The sequence below is a fragment of the Eleutherodactylus coqui genome, chromosome 8 (genome assembly GCF_035609145.1).
Source record: "Eleutherodactylus coqui strain aEleCoq1 chromosome 8, aEleCoq1.hap1, whole genome shotgun sequence".
Lineage (NCBI taxonomy): Eukaryota > Metazoa > Chordata > Amphibia > Anura > Eleutherodactylidae > Eleutherodactylus > Eleutherodactylus coqui.
This window is the reverse complement of record NC_089844.1, coordinates 140,136,670-140,159,104: the sequence shown is the minus strand read 5'-3', so window position 1 is coordinate 140,159,104 and position 22,435 is coordinate 140,136,670. Positions and strand designations below refer to the sequence as shown.

Sequence of the window (22,435 nt, the reverse complement as noted above, 5' to 3'; positions counted from 1 at the left end):
TATATTTCTCCCCCCCCCCCCCCCCTACCTCTTTACTTAATTTCTATTCTAGGGATGTGCCTTTCACCCCCCCCCCTTTCCTTCCCCCTCCCTTCTTTCTTATTTCTGTTCTTTTCTACATTTTTGTCTTTCTTTCCATTTCCTATTATAACCAGGGGATTTAATTCTCTCATTCATATTGTATCAGTGGGATTGTTACTCATCCCATTCTTTAGCTGGCGGATCATGGCATGTGCATCATTATCTGCTTTCTTCACTGTTACTTAAGTGATAGTGGGGGGGAGGCTATCTGCAGGTGATGGTCCACAGATACTTACTTATGTATATGCTACATGTTCTATTCTTTACTGCTGTTCCTTGATATGGTCCTGCGAGACCTTCTTGATAATGAATATTTTATGTGAAAAGTTCAATAAAAACTGATTAAACATAAATTTCATCCACTTCATTGCCACTGTAAGGCCGCCTTCTCATATGGAGGAATCGCTGCGGAATTTCTATATATTGCTACAGAGGGACATTATGGCCATATAATCCTACAGAGGGACATTATGGCCATATATTCCTACAGAGGGACATTACGGCTATATATTCCTACAGGGGGACATTATGGCTATATATTCCTACAGAGGGACATTACGGCTACATATTCCTACAGGGGAGGCATTATGGCTATATATTACTACAGGGGGACATTATGGCTATATATTCCTACAGAGGGACATTATGGCTATATATTCCTACAGGGGGGACATTATGGCTATATATTCCTACAGGGGGACATTATGGCTATATATTCCTACAGGGAGACATTATGGCTATATATTCCTACAGGGGGGACATTATGGCTATATATTCCTACAGGGGGGGGGGCATTATGGCTATATATTCCTACAGGGGGACATTATGGCTATATATTCCTACAGGGGGGACATTATGGCTATATATTCCTACAGGGGGGGACATCATGGCTATATATTCCTACAGAGGGACATCATGGCTATATATTCCTACAGGGGGACATTATGGCTATATATTCCTACAGGGGGACATTACGGCTATATATTCCTACAGAGGGACATTACGGCTATATATTCCTACAGGGGGACATTATGGCTATATATTCCTACAGGGGGACATTATGGCTATATATTCCTACAGAGGGACATTATGGCTATATATTCCTACAGGGGGGACATTATGGCTATATATTCCTACAAGGGGGGGGGGGGGCATGGCTATATATTCCTACAGGGGGGACATTATGGCTATATATTCCTACAGGGGGACATTATGGCTATATATTCCTACAGGGGGGGACATCATGGCTATATATTCCTACAGAGGGACATTATGGCTATATATTCCTACAGGGGGACATTATGGCTATATATTCCTACAGGGGGGACATTATGGCTATATATTCCTACAGGGGGGACATTATGGCTATATATTCCTACAGGGGGACATTATGGCTATATATTTCTACAGAGGGACATTATGGCTATATATTCCTACAGGGGGGGACATCATGGCTATATATTCCTACAGGGGGACATTATGGCTATATATTCCTACAGGGGGACATTATGGCTATATATTCCTACAGGGGGGACATTATGGCTATATATTCCTACAGGGGGGACATTATGGCTATATATTCCTACAGGGGGACATTATGACTATATATTCCTACAGGGGGACATTATGGCTATATATTCCTACAGAGGGACATTATGGCTATATATTCCTACAGGGGGACATTATGGCTATATATTCCTACAGGGGGGACATTATGGCTATATATTCCTACAGGGGGACATTATGGCTATATATTCCTACAGGGGGGACATTATGGCTATATATTCCTACAGGGGGAACATTATGGCTATATATTCCTACAGGGGGACATTATGGCTATACATTTCTACAGGGGGGACATTATGGCTATATATTCCTACAGAGGGACATTATGGCTATATATTCCAACAGGGGGACATTATGGCTATATATTCCTACAGGGGGACATTATGGCTATACATTTCTACAGGGGGGACATTATGGCTATATATTCCTACAGAGGGAGATTATTGCTACAGGGGGACATTATGGCTATATATTCATACAGTGCAGCATTATGGCTGCAAAGGGATTGTATGGCTATTACTATAGTGGCAGTATGGCTATATATTTTTACAGTGGGACATTATCACTGTATATTCCTTAAAGGAGACAGTATAGCTATTTATTACTATAGGGGAACAGTATGGCTCCTTATTTACTACAGGGGGGCAGTGCTGCTTGTTATTCATTTCTCAGAGGATGCGGTGAATTGCACTATTATACAGTACTTAGGGGAAACCGTGTGTGGCATTATTAAGAGTTTATCTTAATATAGTATAACGGACATGTATCACCAAAACGCCAGACATCTGTGTAACAACCTCTGACGAGACACATTGTGTCCAAGAGAAGCTGTCATGTGGGTCTGGACTGGATGGAGAAAAAAAATTCACAACATTATGTCATTGTTTATTCTGCCTCTGATGAGTCATGTGGTCACTGTATGGTCTGTAGAGTGATGATGGGTAGTAGCATTCTTGTTTGTGATATGGCAACTCCCATTATACAGGTCGCAATATGAAACACAACCTTAAATAGCAGGGGCTGACTTGATGTTACAAAATTATCCCTTTATTGATCTTGGTTCTGGTTCTGTATTTATGTTTTGAGCTTGGTTCTTGTACTGTATTCATGAACTGAGCTTGGTTCTGGTGCTGTACTTATGTTAGGATGTTAGTTTTGGTGCTGAAATACCAAACACAACCTTAGGGCCCACTTATATGGGCATATTATCTCAGGTGTTTTTTCACATTGACTGATAGTCCGTGTTAAAAACAAATACCGTAGCAGCCTGTCCTATTCTGGTCTGTATCACAGACCAGAATTGGACATGCAATGTCCACTGCCCGCAGGTATTGGACAGCACACCGATGGGGTGTCCATGTGATGTTTGATGTGAGTTAAGCCAGAGAATATTGGGTGCAACTTACATATGCCCATGTGAAAGGGCCCTCAGTCTTAAAGGGGTTGTGCCAGAATTACAACTTATCTCCTATCCACAGGATAAGGGATAACTTACTGATCAGTGGGGGTCCTATGGCTGAGACACCCTCCGATCTCAAGAACAGCAATCCCCTTGAAAATGAATGCAGCCTTAGTGTGCTTGTGTGACCAGCGCTCCATTCTGTCTCCTCCTCACTGTGGGGTTCAGTAACCCCGCAGTGATTGGAATTACAAGAACCCTATTTTCGAGATCAGCGAGGGTCTCAGCACTTTACCGAACGGCAGGTTATCTCCTGTCCTCTGGATAGGGAATAACATGAAATCTTGGTACAACCCCTTTAAGAACAAGAAGCTTCTACCTACACCTCTGGAAAGTTGCTAAAACAATTAGTTTGCAAAGTTGTGCTTAATCTAGAGAACAAGATTCAGTTTTCTGTCCTAGGGCTGTATCTAAATATCTTGGCCAAGGAAAAGTGAATTGTTGGCGCTTCCCGCATCTTGGCACCTAGGGCACATGCCACACCAGTACCCCTTCCCTCCTAGCTACAGTACTGTAATAAAAGTAAGGGGAGAGGTAGAGAAGACTTCTAATGAGCAGAAACCAATAAACAAGAGTGAAGAAGTGGGTATATAAAAGGCATAGGAGATTTTTATTCTAAGTAGAGTCTCTTGGATGAAGATGTGTCATGGTGGGGTAATATTTCATCCTGTTATGTCATTAATAGGTGTTTCAAGGCTTAGCAAAAACCAAAAGTCAAATAAGGCTATAAATAAACAGTTCTGCATAGTTTTCCACTTATTAATTATATTATGTAGTCTGTCATTGAACAAAAGAAGATTTATTCATAGCGCCCTCTAGCAAGCCTATGTAGTATTACACTGGGATGATGAGTGAATGATCCATGCTCTTCAGCGCCATCTAGCGTTCCCCCTAGAGTACTACAAGCTCCCTCCCCTACAGGACAGAGAAAGGCAGAGCGACCCACACACAGAGGCAGCTTGGATGAGCGCTCCCTGCAGCTGAGAGCTGGGATTAGGACTCCGGGGCTTGGGATCGGGGGCTTCTCCAGTGTTGCATGCTGTGGGGGGCAGCAGGGGATCCCATGCGATGTGAGTAAGCTATGCATTTTGGAAATGCCCAGGCTGAAGCCCTAAGAAGAAAAGATGGCGCCTCCCCCCCTGTGCTGGGACTGCAGCTCTGCCCCCTCTTCTTCCTTCTTGCTGCTGGGCTCTTGCTGGGGCTCGGATCGGGGGCAGCAGCGGGATGGTGCCAACCATGCCCGGTTAACTGTACTTGTGCCAACGACTCTTGCATGGTGAACTGCTCTGGTGCAGGGTTGCTGGACTTGGAGACTGTCCCTGCCAGTGTTACAGTGCTGTGAGTATGCCCGACCCTGCTAAACTTCTCCCCTGCTTCCTGTACCCCCATAACCTGGTACCCTCAATGGGATCATGTGACCTGCATGCCAACTGCAAACTTTTATAAACTTTGTAAAACTTTATTTTTAACTTTTTCTCAGTTTCTTACAAGTGGAATCTGCTGTATAATAACTATTATAATCAATGCATAATATAATATTGTATTATGGAACAATATTTAACACTTCAAAGGGGCTTAGTGACACTTATTGTTATCCTATAGAGATTCTAGTTGGAAAGATAAAAAAAATGGTGCTACGTAAAATCGCAGCCCGTTGACTGGCATTGAGTTGCATAATATGTGAATCTGCCAGGGGTTGCAGTTGATCGTAACCTCATCTGTCCCACAGTGTCAGGGGGCTGTCATGTCCTAGGATCGTGCTGAGGACTGGCATGACATCAGACTGCAGGATATATGTGAATGTGCCACTGGGTCTACATGGCACAACTTTGGCGTATCATGACCTAGTCACTTAGTGATCAATGGTCAGTGTTAAAAAAAAACTATTAGCCATTGATTTCTATGGGACAGCAGCTGATTGCTGCTACCAGTTTGTAGTGGGCATTACTTGCTAGAAATCACAGTGTTGCCCAGGCCATAGACCCGGCCCGCACCTGGAAAAGTCACTATGTACAACTGTCATGAATTGGACTCTTGTATTAGATGCCAACCTGTTGATCCTGCCAGTCTGTTGGGTACATACAATGACATAATACTGGTTTTATTTTGCCATTTTTTGTAGCAGGGATAATATTCTGTATTTTGGGAACATTTATTAGAATAGATTCCTGCCGCCTGGCTGTGTGATAATGGCGCGGGACTTCCTATTTATATCCAGCTCTTTTTGGAAAGCTAGACTCTATCAAGATTTGGGAGAGGTGCAATCAGAACGGGATCTTATGTACAGGGTGTGTGCCAAGATGCCCAGAAGGTGCCCATTTAGTATGACTGACTTTCACCTAAATTGGGCATGGGGGTGGGGAGACAATATTGGTGTCTATGGTCAGCTTAAAGGAACCTGTTGTCAGGACGGGCTGCTCCGAATCTGACCATCTGTACGGTGTCCTAGCAAGGTGGAAATAATGCATGCCAATGTATCAGCAAAATTGTCATGAATTGCGCCAGTCAGAAGTAGTGAGCGCTGCTCTCCCCGGCTCCTTAGTAACAGTACCCGCCCTTATTTGTAGGGTACGTTCACACGGTGGTTTAAAGAATTGTAAAAACCTGAAGGGGTCTCATGTCTAAAACACTCGCGCTTTAAGGGTATAATCGCACAAACGAATTTTCCGCCAGATTTTCGGATTGAAAAAAATTGTCACGCGATCGGATGGAAATAGAACACATTCGTTTCAATATGAATATTCGCACGGCTTTACTCCGTCCGGACAAACAGTCCAAGTGAAAAAAAATTGCATCACGTCTTATTTTGGTGCAATTTTCATACAAAAATTGCCATTCAGGTCAATTGGTATATTAAAAAAACGGATTGCATTTGCGTGATGGGAGTGTGATTCGTTTTTTAACGCATGTAATCATGGGGACTATAAAAAAATATGAAGAGCACCAGAAAGTGAAGAGACTCCACGTTTTTTTTTTTACGTGTTTTTTTTTTTCAACGCGCGTAAAAAGACGGATACAGATCCAACGTGAAAACCATAAGAAAAATCGGAACGCAAAAGTGCTGCTGGATAATAAACGGCCTTACAGGCCGCCTTCAAACGGGCGAGAAAATCGTCTGAGATTTGTGCTTAGCAAGACGCACGAATATGAACCGCATTGTTTTGGGGTGATAAGGGGCAGTTTTGTTACAAATACGTCTTGCATCCACGGCAATATCGCATGTTGGTAAGCGCGATATTGGGCTGGGATTCATTGCCCAATATTGCGCTTGCCCGTGTGAAGTTATCCTAATTAGGGTATATTTAAATGGGAATTTTTTTTCCAGTCCTGAAAAAATTGGATTATTTTTATTGTTTTCCGACAATTTTCATGCATTTATGCAATTTTTCCCTACACAATTTTTCTCTGTTTCGCATCCGACTTTTATGTTTGTATAAAAAAAACACTTAAAAAAAAAATAATATATATATATATATATTTGGTTGCCATGGTTACATGCGTTCAAAATGGATCGCATTCGTATAATGCAAGTGCAAGCAGTTTTTTTAATATCCATACATAGACTTGAATTGGCATTCATTCGATAATCGCACCAAAATAGAACACGCTGCCATTTTTTTAACGCAGACTGTTCCCCCGAGTAGGAAAGCCGGTGTGAATACTCCGATTCAAATGAATATGTTCAATTTCCGTCCAATTTTGTACAGATTTTTTTTTTTTTAAATCAAAGGGAAATGTCCCGTGTGAATATCCCTTTAGGCCAGCGTCAACTAGCGTATTTACGTGTGCAAAATTTGCGCGCACAAAACACAGCAAATAAAACCCACTGATTGAAATAGGTTCTATCAGATGCACGTATTTTGCGTACACAATTCCATCACTCAAAATAATACGCATGTTCTATTTGCTTCTGCGTTTGCACATGATTTGCGAGCGCAAAAAAGTAAAAACCGTGGTAGTGCGCAGAAAAACGCAACCATTGATGCGCAAGGACACAGCTCAAATACACATACACGCGTGTGAGACAGGCCTTAGGCCAGATTCACACAGATGAGCGCGGTATTGGACCGAGAAACTCAGTCTGATATCGCTCTTGCCAAAATTCGTTTTTCGCGGCAAAGCGTTTTTGATTTCACTAGGAAAAATTCAGAACGGAATACTCCATGTCTTTTTAAAGTTATTTTTGGTGGCGCAAATTTGAAATCTGCAATGGAAAAATCTGTGTCGTATAAACGGCAATGCGCAATTCTCACTAAATCAAAGGGAAGTGGATCTGGAACGGATTTTGGTGTGGAATATGCGCCAATGTCTGCTATGTGAATGAGGCCTTAGGGGTCAGCACTACAGGTCACTGTCGGTCGGCTGAGAGGGCTCGCTGTGGTGAGGGCCATGTGTAGCCGCTGGGCCCTATAGGTAAGCACTATTTACGAGCCAAGCAGAGTTTTTAGTGGCCCAGAGATGAGAATTTTCTCAGAAATTGCTAGAAAACATCTCAAGCAACAAATTCCTAGGCCTCACTTATCAACATGTACCCTGTTGCCCATAGCAACCAATCACAGCGCAGCTTTCATTTTACCAGAGCAGCTGAAGAAATGAAACTTGAGCTCTGATTGGTTGCTGCGGTCACCGTGGCCAGGCTTTCTTCTAGCCTTGATGGTGAGGCCTTGTCTGTCTCCTGGGGATTGTCCAGCTCTGACAGTGCCACTAATCAGGTCACAAAAAGGCAGACAGGCGTCCCTCTCCAGCCTGGGGCAGAGCCTAAAAAGTGGGTAGGCATGTCAATGTAAAGGGGACTGCTGGTGGCAGAAGCCATATAAGGGTGGTTTCACACGGACGAGAAAATCGTGCGATTTTTGCCTGATGCCTTTGTCAAAAAATTGCGGCATGCTGTATTTTTTTGCAATGTGTGTTTTTTCCCTATGGAGCCTGCGTTTTATCACATCACAACAAACATGCTTTACAATGCAGTTTTAACATTCGAAAGTCCCATTGACTTTTGTAATAAAAGAAATCACGCCATTTTATCGTGGCCAGCAGCGATGTGCGATTATTTTCTAAAAAAAAAAAAAAGCATCGCTAACGCTCAAAAATCGCAGTGACTAAAGATGTGTTTTTTCCGCGATCGCTCGTGTGTACAAATTAGGGTGCGTTTAACATGTGGGGGATTTTTGTGTGGATTGTCGCCAAAATCTGCTCCATATTAAGTACTGCAGATTTTGGTTAAGATATATGCAAAAAATATATGTATAAATTCGCAACATTTGTGAGGATTTTGCGCCCGGTCCGCAGCAGATGAACCCTTTTAATTATGTCAAATTTGATGGTATTAATTAGGCTGCTTTCACACAACCATGAAAATCGCGTGAAATTTGAATGGGGTCATACACATGGGCGTTTTTTTGGTTTTTTTTGCTCGCATCACAGTGCAAGAAAAAATGGTGGCATGTCCTATTTTGGGGTGCTTCCACGGAACACATCAACCATTATTTTCAGCGGTGACAAAAATACATCGCATGGCGTGCGCTGTGCGTGCGAGGTTTCCCATTAAAACAATGGAAAACGCTTGCTGATCTGGAGGATTGCGACTGCACTGAAGTGAATTCATAAAATCGCGCCTCTAAAATCCACATATTTTTGCACAGATCCGCGTGCAGAATTTGCCCTACCGGTGGGCAAAATCCATGTTTAGAATTTCGATGCGGTAAACCTCATTTTCTGCATCAGATTTCTACATTGTGGATCTGAATGTGTTCGTTCCGCATGTGGATCTGCGCAAAAATCCATGTCAAAAAGACGCGGATTTCAGAGGCTGAACGTATGTGGTAGACTGTATACCTCTTTGTGAGATTCCCTCGAGGCCTCCTGCCCGCGGCCGAGGACCCTGCACGCCTGTCCGGGTGTTCTTTCTTCTCTACTACGGATGCGTGCGGCAGTGCCGGCCGACGCACATGGGCAGTAGAGTTTCGTTTGGAAAAAAAAACCTCCTGCTTTGCCGGGGAACCACGGCCCGTCCACAATGTCAGTTGCGGCCGGGCCGCGATCGGACGGCTTCTGTAGACTTCAATGGTAGCTATCAGCACAGAATCCGCACCAAAATGGAGCATACTGCGATTTGTTTTCCACATGCGGAATCCGGAAAACAAATCCGCATGCTTTAGGCTCAATGTCGACGGGCGGATTTCAATTGCGGAATCCGGGTAGGTCACCCGCGCAGACAATCCGCAGTTTAAGCTGCCTATAGGGAAACATGGGCGCCCGCTCATGAATTAAAGCATGCGGATTCGTTTTCTGGATTCCGCATCTGGAAAACAAATCGCAGTATGCTCCATTTTAGTGCGGATTCCATGTGGACGGCTCCCATTGAAGACAGAGGGACTGCGGCTTCTGTGGCAAAGCAGGGATTTGAAAAAAAACCAAAAAACTGTAATGCGCATGTGTGCCGGCCGTCCCTTCCGCACACATCCACAGTAAAGAAAAAACACCCGGGCAGGTACGCTGGCTCCCGCATGCCGAATCCTACCCGCCGTGGACATTGGGCCTAAGGGGATGTTCACACAGCAGAATTCACCATGGAATTTTGCGTAAATTCTGCCTCTGAAGACCAATCCCAATTTGCAGCTTCCTGCACCAGTTCTTGGTGCCACTGTAGCCGGGCAGTGGGCAGAACTCATGTGCAAAAACAAGTGGTTCATGATGTCACTTCTTGATGCGGAAACTCAATTTTTAACTATAGAATTCCGCACTCGGATTTTACCCATTTGGGTCCGCACTAGAGATGAGCGAACGTACTCGGATAAGCACTACTCGTCCGAGTAATGTGCTTTATCCGAGTATCGCTGTGCTCGGGGCTAAAGATTCGGGTGCCGGCACGGAGCGGGGAGCTGCAGGGGAGAGCGGGGAGGAACGGAGGGAAGATCTTTCTCTCCTTCTCTCCCGTCCGCTCTCCCATGCTCCCCGCCGCAACTCACCTGTCAGCAGCGGTGCTCCCCGAATCTTTCAAGACGAGCACAGCGATACTCGGATAAAGCCAATTACTCGAGCGAGTAGTGCTTATCCGAGTACGCTCGCTCACCTCTAGTCCGCACCAAAAACCGCCTCCGTAAGACACGGATTTTGATGTGGTTTTTATAGGCGAAAGTTATGCAGAAAATTCCGCCCTGTGAGCATACCTTTAGGATTTGTTCACATGCTGTAGAGTTTGGTGCGGATCTGCAACCAAATCTGGGTCAATATGACCCCCATTATTTGTGGACCCGCAGCAGGGGTGTCATAATCTGCAACATCAGCGGCACAACTCCCTGTCCTGCCAGTTTGTTACAATGTATCAGTCCGGAGTCCAGGGTTGTAGAGGGTTGTCTAGATTGGTTACAATCATATTAAACCCTCAGTTGTGATAAATGAACTGTACTGCTTCTGGATGTAAACCAGAATGTTGCCCTTAACTGACAGCAAGCAGAGATCTTGAAAATGGTGAAGAATGGAAACACAAACTATGTTAGTGATGATTAACAGAGTAGACTTCATTTTTTACATTTTTTAATCTACGGGGGAAAAAAAATCAGACAAATCTACAAAGTGTTTTATCCAGTCTGGTTTTCACCATGGTAACTTTGGGGAGGAATGTGAACTATGTGTGAATGTGCATTGGAGGAAAGAGCTGCAGAGCTGGAAACCAGTGCTAGGAGACAGGAGCCGCCACAGAGGGAGCTCACATGTATGTAGATCTTATGTAACGTCTTAAAGGGGTTTTCCGGGAATTTACTATACATAATCAGTAGTAAATTCCCGAAAAGACACTTTAAAATGAAGCAACTTCACCATTTGCCAGGGATATAGGAAACCAGCGGATATGTAACGTCCCCCCATGCGAAAAGTGTAGGCAGCCATATTGTTTTCTGATTGCAGCCTATTATTTCATTTTCGTCATTCTATAATTAGATATATCTATAAATACAGTAAAATCTCTTTAATCTGAAAATCCATAATAATTCCAGTGAGAATAGTAATAGAATGTGGAATATCTGCGCTTGCTACAAAGTATCACTCTGGATCCAGGATGTCTGGCAGAGCATTGTCTACACTGGATACAATTGTATCCACCTCTCAGCCGATAGCAGGACTAGCTACCATATGGACAGATTTACTGCATGTGAATATAAAGGAGGGTTTTCATTTAGTGACGGCAAGCAGAGATCTTGAGAATGATAAAGAATTAACCCTTTCCAATCTACTTTGTATCCTGGTTCTCCTAGGGGGCTTACTCTTTTTCTGCCATTATACAACGGCGCTATCTGCTGGCTAAAGCCAGTACTGCAAGAGGTGACACATGATAGGATCCAACAGCAGAAAGGCTGGCAATATACAGTAAGAGAACCCCAATGGGTGTCTTCCAACATCGGAGCTGTATAGCCTTAAAGGGGTTGTCCCGCGGCAGCAAGTGGGGTTATACACTTCTGTATGGCCATATTAATGCACTTTGTAATGTACATTGTGCATTAATTATGAGCCATACAGAAGTTATTCACTTACCTGTTCCGTTGCTAGCGTCCCCGTCTCCATGGTGCCGTCTAATTTCAGCGTCTAATCGCCCGATTAGACGCGCTTGCGCAGTCCGGTCTTCTTTCTTCTGAATGGGGCCGGAGAGCGGCTCCTCGTAGCTCCGCCCCGTCACGTGTGCCGATTCCAGCCAATCAGGAGGCTGGAATCGGCAATGGAACGCACAGAGCCCACGGTGCACCATGGGAGAAGACCTGCGGTCCGCCGTGGGTGAAGATCCCGGCGGCCATCTTCGCAAGGTAAGTAAGAAGTCACCGGGGCGCGGGGATTCAGGTAAGTACTGGACGGTTTGTTTTTTTATGCCTGCATCGGGTTTGTCTCACGCCGAACGGGGGGGGCTATTGAAAAAAAAAACAAAACCCGTTTCGGCGCGGGACAACCCCTTTAAATCATAATGTCTTCAGAGGTCAGACAGTGGATTGCAAAGGGTTAAAACATGTAGGAATTTAAGGAATTTATCTTGTGCCTGTTTTCTTCTATAAAAAAAAGTCTCAAATATATATAGCACCAAAGTGTGTAAGTTTTTTCAATTTTAGGCAACATATGTTATCTCTTTAGAGCTCATTCACATCAGTGTTGGATGTTCTGCTCGTAACCCCTTTTGCTAAATTCCAAAACGAAATAGTGGAGCGTGCGGATGGAACTGAATGGACGCCATTCTAATCAATGGGGTCCGTTTGGCACTGATCGGTTCCGTCACAGGACAGATCCGTTTGGCCAGGAAGAACCATTTTCCTGCTGCCCAAACAGAGCAGGAAATCGAACCCCCGTGTACTAGTGGAACGAGCGCTTAGTGTGACCGGACATATTTAGTATCATTTACACTAGAAACTACTGTAAATTATAGCACAAATATACATCAGCTCGTAGCTGGCTTAGGTTTCACTTTAAGGGACACAGATTGGCAAAAGATGCTCCAAATTTATAAAGAGGCTTGCACCTGTTAATGAATTGGATGCTTCTTACTCCAGCACACTTTATATTAAGACAGGTGTATAATATGCCTGCCTTAAAGGGCCACTCCAGCGAAAGCACATTTTTCTATGCCTGCCCCCTCACCTGATTGCCTGTCACACTCCTGAAGCTTCTCTGTATACTGCAGTCACTTTCATGCACAATCTTGAGTATGATTTTTTTAACTTTCACTTTCATATCAATCCCATGATGCATCAGCACATCATTAGTTAGCAGCTGTATCATTTCTGCCTGCTGGGTGGACAATTTAATTATCACTGCTTTCTATATTCTTCTAAATATGCTACAGACCATACGTATACAGTTAGGAGGAGGAGCTGTGATCTCCTCTATTATACCTGGGTGATCACCATCAGTAACTGTCACAGGAGTTCCTGTGTGTACCCCTCCAGTTAGTTTCTGTGGTAGTATCCATGCAACAGACTCAGAAATTGACTATTTTCAGACAGCGTAACCCCAAGTAAATCTGAGCTGGTCAGAATTGAGATTAAATAACCCTCTGAGGCAAAAGAGGCTGTGAGTCTCAGACAGAAAGAAACCGCTAATGAAGGTAACACTAGCTCACTTATATATACTGGAGGGATGGCTATGTAATGAATGACAAAAACAAAATCACTGGAGTGGCCCTTTAATAAATCTGGGCCATGGTATATTAGAAAGTTGGAGAACTTTTTATTTATATAGTGATTAAACTTAATTTCCATAAAACTGGAAACCCTCTAAAGCGATCCTCGGGTCCCAGATAAACCAAGATGGCCACCCTGCTTTTCTGACTACCTTATACACAATTTGATGCCCAACTGCTGCTGATTTCGACCTTTGCAAATCCGCAGCAATTCTGTAGCAAATCCACCTCAAGATTCACATGTAAGACATGCAGATTTGTCTTTGGCGGAATTTTCCATCCTAAGTATTATATCTATTTAATTCTTTACCTAAGCAGCCCAGTGGGCGGTCCTATTCAGTGACTGGCAATCAATGACTCGGACCCCCCCACCGCCATATGTGAGTCTACCCTAATTCTGACTCTCCTTTCCCATATAATTAATAACCGTATATCAGTTGGCTCAGTTCTTTCTGCTCTATAACATAAAGCTGGCAGATGGGACACCATGTTCAACATGACCAGTTCACTTTAAAAACTCTGGATGTCCATTATCTCTACTGTTGCTATGAGGACCCATGAAAAAGTGTTTTTATAAAGTGAACATTTACTTTGGGGATGTCCTTTAGGTGATATTCGGCGCCCCATGATGGCCCAGTAGATCGAGTCCACTAGTGGGCACATTTACATTTTAGGGAAAAGACAACTGAACTCGCTGATTTCGATGGGACTGGCCGGCGATCATGTGTGTATGGGGTTCTCCAGACTTTTTCCTGAAAGTTTGGATAAGTTCAGTTCCAACACCCGATCCTTTAGTCCTTCCTGGAGATAAATTGCCAACAGAGCTGTCTGGCTTCGGCTTCCTCTATTGTCCGCTTCCTAGAAAACACCAGTACAATTAGGCTGGGTTCTCACAGAGCGGATTCTCAGCGGAAATCCCGCGGTTTGGCCGCAGCGAAAAACCGCGAGATTTCCGCCCGGAGAACCGCTGCTGCAAAACCTATGGCAGCTTTGAAGAGGCCCGGCCGCTTGCTCTTTTGCTGCGGCCGGCGCTCCTATAGAGGAGAGCGTGGCCGCAGCGGAAAAAAAAATGTACACGCTGCGGTCGGCAAATCTGAGAAATCTCGTCCACATGGCTGGCTAATCCCAGGATTAGCGGCCGCATGCGGATTCGGCGTGGCGAAATTCCGCACGGAATTTCCGCGGCAAATCCGCCCCGTGTGAACCCAGCCTTAGCCAAACCGAGTGTTCATATGTATGTAGGAATGAGATGAAATAGCTGTTGGTCGAACGAACGTTTTCCGATAGCCATTGAAGGTGTATGGGCACCTTTAGTCTGATGGGATGACATGAGCCCTACACATCGGGGTGGTTGAGATGGGGAAGTAGCATTTACATATTACGTAGGATAACGCTAGAAAATTCCCCCCACGGTTGCACCAACAAGCTCATCTCAAATAGATTCCTTATAGATCCATAGTAACTCTTGGAGGGCATTCACACTGGCGATTTTCACGCACGAGCTCCGTCCGATGGCGATATGGAAAAGCAAGTTTTAGAGTGCATTATTGGTCTGAGGTTCTTGGAGTCGTATCGCGCGTCCTTGTGTGAATGCACTCTTATAGGAAGATGTTTCTGTCATGTGTGACCACAACTAATGGCAGTTACCTTAAAAGGAACCTGTCACGTCCCTATAGAACCCTAAACTTTATGGTGCTGTTAGGGGACATGACAGGGAGCTGGGTAATGTATTTCGCGATCCAGGAATGTCTCAGTTGGCATTTGGCATGAACATCCGACTCTTTTCAGAGTCCTGTGCAAGTCTACATGAGAGCGCACGCATGGGACTCTGAAAAGAGTCAACATTGCTTGATCATGTGAGTATAACAAATACGTCCCCCGCTCCCCGTCACGTCCCCTAACCGCACTATAACTTTTTTATTCTTTATTTAACTTTTTCAAAAAAATAACAAAAATTTTCTCAACAGTGAAATACAATCTTTGGTTATAAATGCTGGTATTCTTTGTATTAGTATTGCCGGTGGTACTACCCACCATATAGCCACCCTCCATAAGTCGAGCTTTACTTACCAAGTCTCCCTTATACACCCATTGGGGTACTTTGGTGTACCCACAGCTACCAATCGCTTCATTTCCACCAGCATACACAGTCTTATACTATCTAACTATAACATCAGGGAAGGGAAGGAAGTAAAAGGGGGAAACAGTCCTATCGGATACTGCCTTTAGAGGACACTGCCTTTAGAGGACGGCACTATAACAGGTGGTGCTGTGGGGATATGACAGGTTCCCTTTAAGGCTTCCATACACATTAGAATTTAGTTATCTGAAGCCGCCGGTGACAACTCCCTAAGATGACTCTCGGAAGTGTATGGTGGTGGCTCAACTTTGCCCTGGCAGAAGAAGGGACGATCAGGGATGTTGAATCTCAATGCCCATTGCTTCCTGTTCTCCTAGAAATAAGCCGTCTCCAGAGCAGTCTGTCTATGGCTTACCACCCTAAAACACGAATGCTTGAAGGAGCTAAAATGTTAATGTGTATGGAGAAGCCGGGGAAACTGCTATCGGATGTATACTTGTTCGTCCAACATTTGCTGAAGACGTATGAGCATCTTTTAGAGTCTTGTGGAAGTAATTGAAATCTCTGAGTAATACCAGAGCGTTTTGATCTCCAGATTATTAGATATCAATGGAAAACAAGGGCACGCCAAACCTCTGCACCAATCCTGACCTTCTGAAGTGTCCCATTAGCTCACAGTCCTATAATACCGATTGAGAGGGGTGTTTACATTTGGGGTGTAAATGCGGGTAAAGTGTATTCTGTAATATCCAGATGGAAAAGGCAATATCTGCACAAGCCGTAATCTTGGATAGAAAGTGGTTTTGCATGTATTTTGGCCACTTGAACTGGAGAGTGAAGAGGTGTTGGGCTATAAATTTGGAGATATTTTGGAAGCTCTTCTGGTAAACACTTGCCAACTACAAGGAATAACAGACTTCAATGTGTTCTGAATGTGCTGTGAAGTTATGTAACAGAATACACGGATGTTTATGCAGAAGAGCCGCACACTATGGAAGATCATAAATGCTCGGAATAAAAGCACTGTTTTCTGCAATCTATTTGGGTGGATGACCTCGTGCCGAGAAATACAACTCCACTACATTCCATTGCGATGCACTGAGTTACATAATGGGCCTTCTCAAAGTTATATCAGTAGATGGTTGCATTGGAGGTCACTGCAACAGTTGTACCTTAAAAGTCAATATCAGCTTGGTCTGATTTTTTGAGGAAAGGGAGGAGGGAGGAGGTACAACTCAAAGTTGGAAGTTGAGTAACTTGCTTAAAGGGTTATTTGCGTACAACATTTTTGGTGAGATTACCGTTCCTCAGGCATATTTAGATATCAGCACATTGGAGAGATAGGCATGGCCAGTGCTCTAAAATGCTGAAGAAAAGACCTTTGTCGAGAGTACTGCTTGTGTCCAAGCATCATACTTGGTGGGCTCTACCACTTCCACTATTTTCATTGTTGGCTATCATGAGGATAGGCTATCAATATCTTAGTCCCAGGAAACCCTTTTAAAGACATTTATCCCCTCTCCACAGGAGAGAGGATAACTGTCTGCTTACTGGGGGTCCAACTACTGGGACCCCCAGGGATCCCTGGACCAGCATATCAGGATGCCCCAGGTGACTGGAGCAGTGGTGTGCATGCTTGACCACTGCTCTATTCACTTCTATGGGACAGGTGGAGATCGATGTGCTCAGCAACCTCCCTCCGTCTTATCGACGTGAATGGAGCGGAGGTCAAACGTGCAAAGCTGCTTCATTCACATGTGGCATTCAGGTGCGCCACTCTCACAATCGCTGGGGATCCCAGCCTTTGGACCCCCAGCAATCAGACTTTTATCTCTTACCCAAAAGGTATTTACTGGTAAAAAAAAACCCTTTAAATGGACTGTCAATCCCTTTTTCTTAAAAGCATACCCTAAAAATGTCCCCATGCTGGAATCCTCAATGATCAGTTTTAATTGGCATGACATCCTGGCAACAAGTGTTCAGTTTTCCTACAGCACCACCGCAGGAAATATTAAGCATTACATGGTGTCCATTTAAATCACTGGGTCCCCTGCCTAATTCACAGATATGCTGAGACCTCCAGAGACGTGTTTGTAGCCACTCAATGCTCTTAACTAATTGTTTGAGCTCCTAATAAGTCACAGACTCCTCTGTATCTGCACACTGTGAATATTGTAACTGCACTTGTTAACCGGGTACCTTAATAGAGGACTTGAACATTGGTTTTGTGAGCCCTACTTACTTCAGGCCATAAGTGGACAAGACCTTGTGATACATTTCATTTGTAAAGTCTTCAGACTCCTTCACCTTTTTACATTTTGTTATATTGTGGCCTTGTGAAAATAAAAAAAAAAAAAAAAAAATCCCATTTTTCCCCCCATCATTCTGCACTCAATACCCTATAATGACAAAGTGAAAACTCAAATGTTACAAATCTATGTAAGTTTTTTTTTAAATTGAAAATTAACATTTTGCATTGATGTAAGTATTCAGACCCTTTGATATGACACTTGAAATTTATCTCTGCGGACCTCCCATTTCTCTTGATCATCTGTGAGATGTTTCTACACCTTGATTGGAGTCACCTGTGCCAAATTCAGTTGATTGGACATAAATGTAAAAGACTTCCCCTGTCTATATAAGGTTTCACAGCACACAATACATATCAGAGCCAAAACAAAGCCACGAGGGGGAAAGAGCTGCCTGTAGAGCTCAGAGACAGGATTGTGTGGAGGCACAGATCTGGAGAAGATGACAAAAACATTCTACTGCACTGGACGTCCTGAGGAGTACAGCGGCCTCCATAATTGTTCCATGGAAGAAGTGTGGAACAATCGGGACTCTTCCTAGAGCTACCGACCCAACAAAATAAGTAATCGGGGGACAAGGGTCTTGGTAAGAGAGGTGACCAAGAGCCCAATGGTCACTCTGGCTGAGCTCCAAGCATCATGTGTGCGGATGGGAGAAAATTCCAGAAGGTCAACCATCACTGCAGCCTCCACCAAACTGGGCTTCATGGCAGAGCGGCCAGAAAGAAGCCTCTCCTAAGTAAAAGACACGTGTCTTTTGTTTGCCAAATGACTCCACCTGGAGTTTTCCAAAAAGTACCTAAAGCATCCTCCAGTCTGATAAACCAAGATTGAACTTTTTGGCCTCAGTTCTAAGCATTATGTCTGGAGGAGACCCGGCGCCGCTCATCACCTGCCCAATACCATCCCTACATGAAAGCTTGGTGGTGGCTGCAAGATGCTATAGGGGTGTTTGGGGCAGGGAGGATCGGTCAGGGTTGATGGAAAACTGAATGGAGCAAAGTACAGAGATATTCTTAATGATAACCTGATCCAGAGTGCAGAAGACCTCAGACTGGGCAGAAGGTTCACCGTCCAACATGACAATGACCCTAAGCACACGGCCAAGACAACACTGCTTTCACTTTGACGTTACGGGGTATTGTGCAGAATGATGGGGGAAACTTGAAATTTATTTTTAATTTGCACATGCCACAAAATAAAATATAAAAAAAAGGGAAAGGGAATGGTGTATGCCCATCTATGCTTTTTGCATCCTTGATCAAAGGAGTTATGGAAACCCCCATCACTGGGTTCCCCATTCCTTAAAATAAAAACATCAGTGGCTACTCGCCTCTCCCTGCTCCCCTATTCGTCCCCCGCTGCCAGCTCTAGCCTCCATTGCAGCGGCGACGTCCCATAAACCTGCTGTGATAGCCAATGACAGCGCTCAATGACTGCTGCAGCTTGTTTGTAGAGGGGCTCAGCATCTAAAGTGCTGGAACAGGTGGGGAACAGATTACAGGGGTGTCTTTAACTCAGACAACCCTTTTAAACTTTTTTGGGTGTGATTTCACTTTAAACTTCTTAATTCTTTTCCTTCATGGCCTGGCTTGGAGAATTACTCTGTGCCATATTATTTGAGATTTTTGAATTCCCCGTCCGTTTACGAAGTAGAATTTCTCATCTCTTGCCCAGAACGTCAATTTGTAATTTAAGGGAGCGTCGATAGGAAAAGGGAGGATAGAACAGACACGCATTGTGAGGGGAGGTATCAAATTCTGCTTCACTGTCATTTTTCTTCATTTCTCCGTCAACCAGTTTCTGTCCAGTGTCAGGAATCTTGGCTGAAAAGTTGAAACTACTAATTACAAGCAAATCAGCCTTCATCTTCTCGTAGCCAATGGTTCACACGGAGAGATATGCCTTCTTGGACTCTATTTAGGATTAGAATCCACGACTCCTACTCTCTGTGGTACTTCTCTGTATTGAAGCCAAATCTTTTACACGTTCAACTGTTATGTTTCATGTCTCAGAAGCCAAAAATCCTGTAATAACCCTCACTTAAAGGGGAAGTCCAGCCTAAAATCATCTGCCGGTACAGCCGTATGTCAAAGGTGGAAATAAATAAACTCTGACCCCCACTGATTTTGACATTGATGGGGTCTTGTAGTCAACAGTGACAAGTCTGTAACGGACTCAAGTTTCTGTAACCAGAAATCTCAGAGAGTTCTTGTGCTACTATACTGTCAATGTCAATGAAATAATAGTGCGACTACTATGTTTCCAGCTTTCCAGGCATAGGCCTCCCTCACACAGGCGTTTGCAGAATCCGCAGCCTTTTTCAACGCTGCGTTTACTGCGGTTTCAGCAGTGTTGTCATGTATTTTTGACAAAGCACAGCTGAAAACGCAGCCAAGGATGCTGAAAATAAAAAAATCAATACTCCAGCAAGAGATTGCTCTGATTGGCTGAGCCCGCTGAATGTTAGCAGGCTCAGCCAATCGCAGCCATTGCTGGATGCACAAATCACAGCCATTCATTGAATGGCTGTGATTGGTGCATAGAGTGCCGGCTTTGATTCGTCAGCTTGTCAAGTGCCCAGCAGCCTGCCCAGAGCTCCAGAGAATAGCAGCGAGGACCCCTGATGGTGGCAGCTAGGTGAGTATCCCTTTTTTTTTTAGGTAGTGCAGCTAGCGCTTGCGTTTAGCACTGCCAAAAACATGGTACCAAGTTGTGCCATGTTTTCAGCAGCGCTGAAACCGCTGCCCGTTCATTTCAATGGGCAACGCAAAGCTGAAAGCGGACAAAGATAGAACGTGCATCGCTGTCAAAGCGCAACGTTAAAGACGCTTGTGTGAGCAGCCCTACTGAAATGAATGGGAGCGTTGTACAGCGCTTAGCGCTGCGCTGAAAAGGCAGCGCTAAACGCTGTACAAAAAGGTCTGTGTGAGGGAGGCCATAGAGATATTTAATTCTGTCCAAGTAGGTTTGCGCACCCCTTCAGTCTTGAAAATGACGTGAGGTCCATAAGTTCTGATCCGCATCACTTCAGACCTGACCGTATGTTTATTCCCATTTTGCAATGCTGATATACACAGAATAGCCATTTTATGAGAGACCCCCAACTACCGTAGTAGCATTTTTGGACCTCCTTTGGCCTTTAGAACCACAGCAGCTCTTTGCGGAATACTGATGTAGCAGTACCAACCATGACGGCTCGCACGCTACCTTAATTAAGTAGGCATGCTGCACTACGTATGTAGCGCAGCCGCTGCCATTTAGTTTGAATGGACTTCTACGCCATGCAGTGTTCCTAGAATGCTAACGTGATTTGTGTTAATGCTATTGTATATTTAGATTCCACTAGGACTAGGTGATAATATTGTTCTGCAGGAATATCGGCCCCTGCGGACAGGAAGCTTCTTGTCCTTGCCACAAATTAAATGGAGATGCTGACGTGTTTTGAATAAGTGACAGGAAGGGGTCATCAAATAATGCTGCTTGTGCCAAATTCTGACCTCCCATCAGCACAGTGCAGCAGAAATCTGTATCCATCTGACCAGGAGATGTTTTTGCATTGCTTAGAGATTCAATTTTTGCCCACTGGAGTCTCGTCTTTCTGTTGGTCGTAGACACAATGATGCTGGAATTGGTTGTTTGCTGTTACAGCCCAACCGTGGGAAGGAAAAACAAGTTGTGTATTCAGATACGTTAGATGGAGCACCAACGTTGTATTCGGCTGCTCTTCACTGTCTAGCTCCTGTTGGTCAGAATGATTCCTGACATCCTCCTCTGACCCCTTTCGGTTTGTTTTCATCCACCGGATCCCCTTTTACTGGCTATTTTCCCTCAATCACGCCATTCCGGCTGTACTTTCCACACCATAACACGAGAAAACCTCATACAGTTGGCAGTGAAGTCCTAGCCCCGGCTAGTCTAGTATCGATGACTAGGCCTCGTTGGAAGTCGCCATAATCAGTGTATCAGCATAACACAGGGTTCTCCATACAGACTATAGACCTACATAAACAGGCAGTAATTCAGTTAGCAATGACTTTTGTTCCTTATTACTGAACCAAAAATTTCTGTTTACATTATTTCATTAAAAGAGCTTCTTGGCCAAGTCTGACGTTTTACTTCATTTGCCTATGAAGACTTATGGACATTGCCTGGAAGTCACTTAGCCCTTGCACCCTACTGATTGCACAAGGGCCTTCACTAGCATGAAGCACAAGGGAAGTATCCAACATTATGGGGGTGCACATACATCTTTTTGTAAAAAGTGTCTTTGGATGCCCTTTAAGGCTGACCCCTGGATCAGAGTGGTTGTAGTCACGCTCCTCTTGCTGTCATGGGATAATGATTCTGGAATTTAAGTGTGAATGGTATAAATATAGATAAATGAAGCTGTAAGCGTGGGATATTCTCAGCAAGTGGAGATCGTCAAGGGATACTCGGGGCTGGTTACACAAACTAACCATTTTGGAAACGTCTTCATTGCACAGATTTTTGGCTTACGGTTCCCGAAATGTTCTTGGATCAAGGTGTGGTCCAGGGAGCAGCAGAACAAGGCGTAGCATCCCGCTTAACTGTTTAAATGTTTTTCTAGTATTACGTTTGGTGGAAGGTGGATCGTCTAATTGTAAACCCTGAGAGCTGGGCTTGGGGGATAGGGGGTGAGGCCCGTGCGCCTATATTTGTGTCCTGTGTTTGTAACATTTTATTGGTCTTTTATTAAGCTATTAAGTCCTTTTTACGAGGTTCATTCTAGTTCGAAGGTCTCCTAAATTTTTCTAAAAACC

At 44.2% G+C, this 22,435-nt stretch overlaps 1 protein-coding gene across 2 annotated transcripts in view; it reads left to right on the top strand.

Moving 5' to 3' along the window:
- Positions 1-4,144: 4,144 nt before the first annotated feature.
- PKD1 (polycystin 1, transient receptor potential channel interacting) overlaps positions 4,145-22,435 on the top strand; it is a 131,629-nt gene continuing 113,338 nt past the window's right edge. For both annotated transcript variants that reach the window (XM_066576567.1, XM_066576566.1), the window contains exon 1: positions 4,145-4,444. In XM_066576567.1, coding sequence (XP_066432664.1) covers positions 4,188-4,444 — 257 coding nt within the window. In that variant the 5' untranslated portion in view covers positions 4,145-4,187. The remainder of the gene's footprint in view (positions 4,445-22,435) is intronic.